This window comes from Gracilinanus agilis, chromosome 4 (assembly GCF_016433145.1).
Source record: "Gracilinanus agilis isolate LMUSP501 chromosome 4, AgileGrace, whole genome shotgun sequence".
In the NCBI taxonomy this organism is placed as follows: Eukaryota; Metazoa; Chordata; class Mammalia; order Didelphimorphia; family Didelphidae; genus Gracilinanus; species Gracilinanus agilis.
In genome coordinates, this window is record NC_058133.1 from 132,926,876 (window position 1) to 132,929,910 (window position 3,035).

The window sequence follows — 3,035 nt, forward strand, 5'->3', positions numbered from 1 at the left end:
GCTGGTGGAGTTGTGAACTAATCCAACCATTTTGGAGGGCGATTTGGAATAACACCTAAAGGGCTATAAAAGAATGCATACCCTTTGATCCAGTAATACCCCTACTAGGTCTGTCTCCCAAAGAGATTTTTTTTTTAAATAGGAAAGGACATGTTTGTACAAAAATATTTATAATTGCTCTTTTTGTGGTGGCAAAGAATTGGAAACTAAAGGGATGTCCCTCAATTGGGAATGGCTGAACAAATTGTGGTATATGATGGTGATGGAATACCATTGTGCTTTAAGGAATGATGAACAGAATGATTTCAGAAAGAGATGTGCGAAGATAGAATTAACTCTCCCTTTGACTATTTTTAGTTAATCAAATCAAGAACTTAAAGTACCCCTCTTTAGCACCTAGCTAACCATTAAATAAGAGAGCTCAATTAAAATTGACAATCCTACCTAACCTACTTATGTAATGCCATCCCAATTAAATTACCAAAAAATTATTTTATTGAGCTAGAAAAATAAAAACAAAATTCATCTGGAAGAACAAAAGGTCAAGAATATCAAATAAATTAATGGAAGAAAAAAGGAGGAAAAAAAGCAGAAATTAAAACTAACTGGCTAAGAAATAGAAAGGTAGATCAGAAGAACAGAACAAATATAGATCCACATTTTTGTGAAAAGAATTCACTAGAGTAAAAAGTGTGGGACACAGAGAAATGAGTCAAATATATAAGAATACAAATCATTCCCCAATTAATAAATGGTCAGAGGACATAAATAGCTAGTTCTCAAAGTAATTAAAGTTATCTAGTTATACAAAAAATGCTCTAAAAATTATTAGAGAAATGCAAATTAAAACAACTCTGAGGCACCACCCCATATTTTACAAGATTGGCTATTATGACAGAAAAAGAAAATGAAGAAATTTGAAGAGGATGTGGGAAAACTGTGACACTAATGCACTGTTGAGGGAGTTGTGAACTGACTCAACCATTCTAGAGAGCTATGTCCAAAGGGCTATAAAACAGTATACAGTATATTCTGTGACTCAGCAATACCATTACCAGGTTTGTATCTTAAAGAGATACAAAACAAAAAGGAAAAAAGACCCATATGTACAAAAAATATTTAAAGTAGTTCTTTTTGTGGTAGCAAAGAATTGGAAAGTAAGGAATAGCTGAGTAAATTATAGTATATAATTGTAATGGAATACTATTGTGCCTTAAGAAAGGACAAGCAGGAGGAGCTCGGAAATACCTGAAAAGACTTATAGGAACTGATGCAGTTAAGTGAAGTCAAAAGAACAAGAACATTGTATACAGTCATATAAAAAATGCTCTAAATCACTACTGATTAGAGGAATGCAAATCAAAACAATTCTGAGATGTCATCTCGCTCCTATAAGATTGGCTAAAAAGAATAGAAGGGTAAAATGACAAATTTTGGAGGAGGGGTTGTGAAAAAAATGGGGATGGTAATATACCCTTGGTGGAACTGTGAACTGATCCAATCAGTTTGAAGAACAATTTATAATTATGCCTGGAGTTATAAAACTGTATATTCTCCCCTCCCCCTACCACCTCTCTAACCACTGCTGGGTCTGTTTCCCAAGAAGATCAGGGACAAATGAAAAGAACCTTTGTGTCCCAAAATATCAATATAGCAGCTTTCTTTGTGATGACAAAGGATTGGAATATTCATCAATTGGGGAATGGTTGACCAAACTGTGGTATATAATTGTGATAGAATTTTACTGTGCAGAAAGAATTGATAAACATTTTAATTTTTTTTAAAACATGCAAAAAGGGAGCATCTAGGTGGTTCAGTGGATTGAAAGCCAGCCTAGAAACAGTTCTAGAGGAGGTCCTGGGTTCAAATTTAGCCTCTTGGCTATGTGACTGAGTAAGTCACTTAACCCCATTGCCTAGCCCTTATCGCTCTTCTGCTTTGGAACTAGTATTTAATATTAATTCTAAGACAGAGTTAAGGGTTTAAAAAACAAACAAAACGTGAAAGACCTACAGGAAATAATGAAGTGAAATGAGAAGAACCAAGAGAGCATTGTATACAACTACAGAATTAATATTTGAAGAATAACTTGTGAACTTCCACCTCCAGAAAAATAACTCATTAAAAAAAAAAACAAACTCGAGAGGCAGAATTTATAAACTCTATTTTTCAGGCGATGCCTTCTGGGGGTGTGAGGGATTGACTTACACGGGAATAAATTCTATTTCAATAACAAAACGCAAAGGATCAACATTTATTTGCACATTATCTCCCCCATTAGAATGTAAGCTCCTTGAGGACAGGAACCTTCTTTTGCCTCTTTTGGTATACCCAGCACTTAATACCGTGCCTGACATACAGTAGGCACTTAATAAGTGTTTCCTGAATTTAAGTGAAGCTGGAGACAGAGGATGTAGGTCCAAATCCGGGTGAGCTTGGGCGGATGGCTCCTTCTCACCAGGCCTCCTCCTCTGTCAATTGAAGGGAGTGGTTCGGTCTCCAAGCTACTTTCCATCCCAACTCTGGAAGAACTCCGCTACCCACACCTACAACCTAAGAAGGTGACCTCGCCCTTAGAGGGAACTCCACCTTTCTGGGATCCTCTCTGTCACTTGCAGGGAACCTCCCCCACACTCGGAGGGGGTGGGGTGGGGAGGAAGAAAGAGGAGGAGGAAATGACGTACAGGAAGTGTCCCTTTTCCCCTTGCAGCAGGGGGAAGGTATCAAAACCCTCCCCCCCAAGATGGCGGCGGTGACGGAGGAGTGGATGGCGGAGGAAGGAGGCGGTGGCAGCTGCGGCGGCGGCTCTTCCCTTGCCGCGGGGGCGTCCCAGCGACTGTCGCCGCTGCCCCCGCCGCAGCCAGCGCTTCTGGGACCCCAGTCGCCGGCCTCCCCGTCTCTGGCCTTGGACCAGTTGCCTCACAACAACACGCTGGTGGCGCTGCCCATCGTGGCCATCGAGAACATCCTTAGCTTCATGTCCTACGACGAGATCAGCCAGCTCCGCCTGGTGAGGCTCTCCCCTCCCCCCAGGC

At 40.4% G+C, this 3,035-nt stretch overlaps 1 protein-coding gene across 1 annotated transcript in view; it reads left to right on the top strand.

Moving 5' to 3' along the window:
- The first annotated feature begins 2,674 nt into the window (after positions 1-2,674).
- The window catches only part of FBXO28 (F-box protein 28), an 84,349-nt gene continuing 83,988 nt past the window's right edge, over positions 2,675-3,035 (top strand). The window contains exon 1 of the mRNA XM_044676895.1: positions 2,675-3,010. Coding sequence (XP_044532830.1) covers positions 2,744-3,010 — 267 coding nt within the window. The 5' untranslated portion in view covers positions 2,675-2,743. The remainder of the gene's footprint in view (positions 3,011-3,035) is intronic.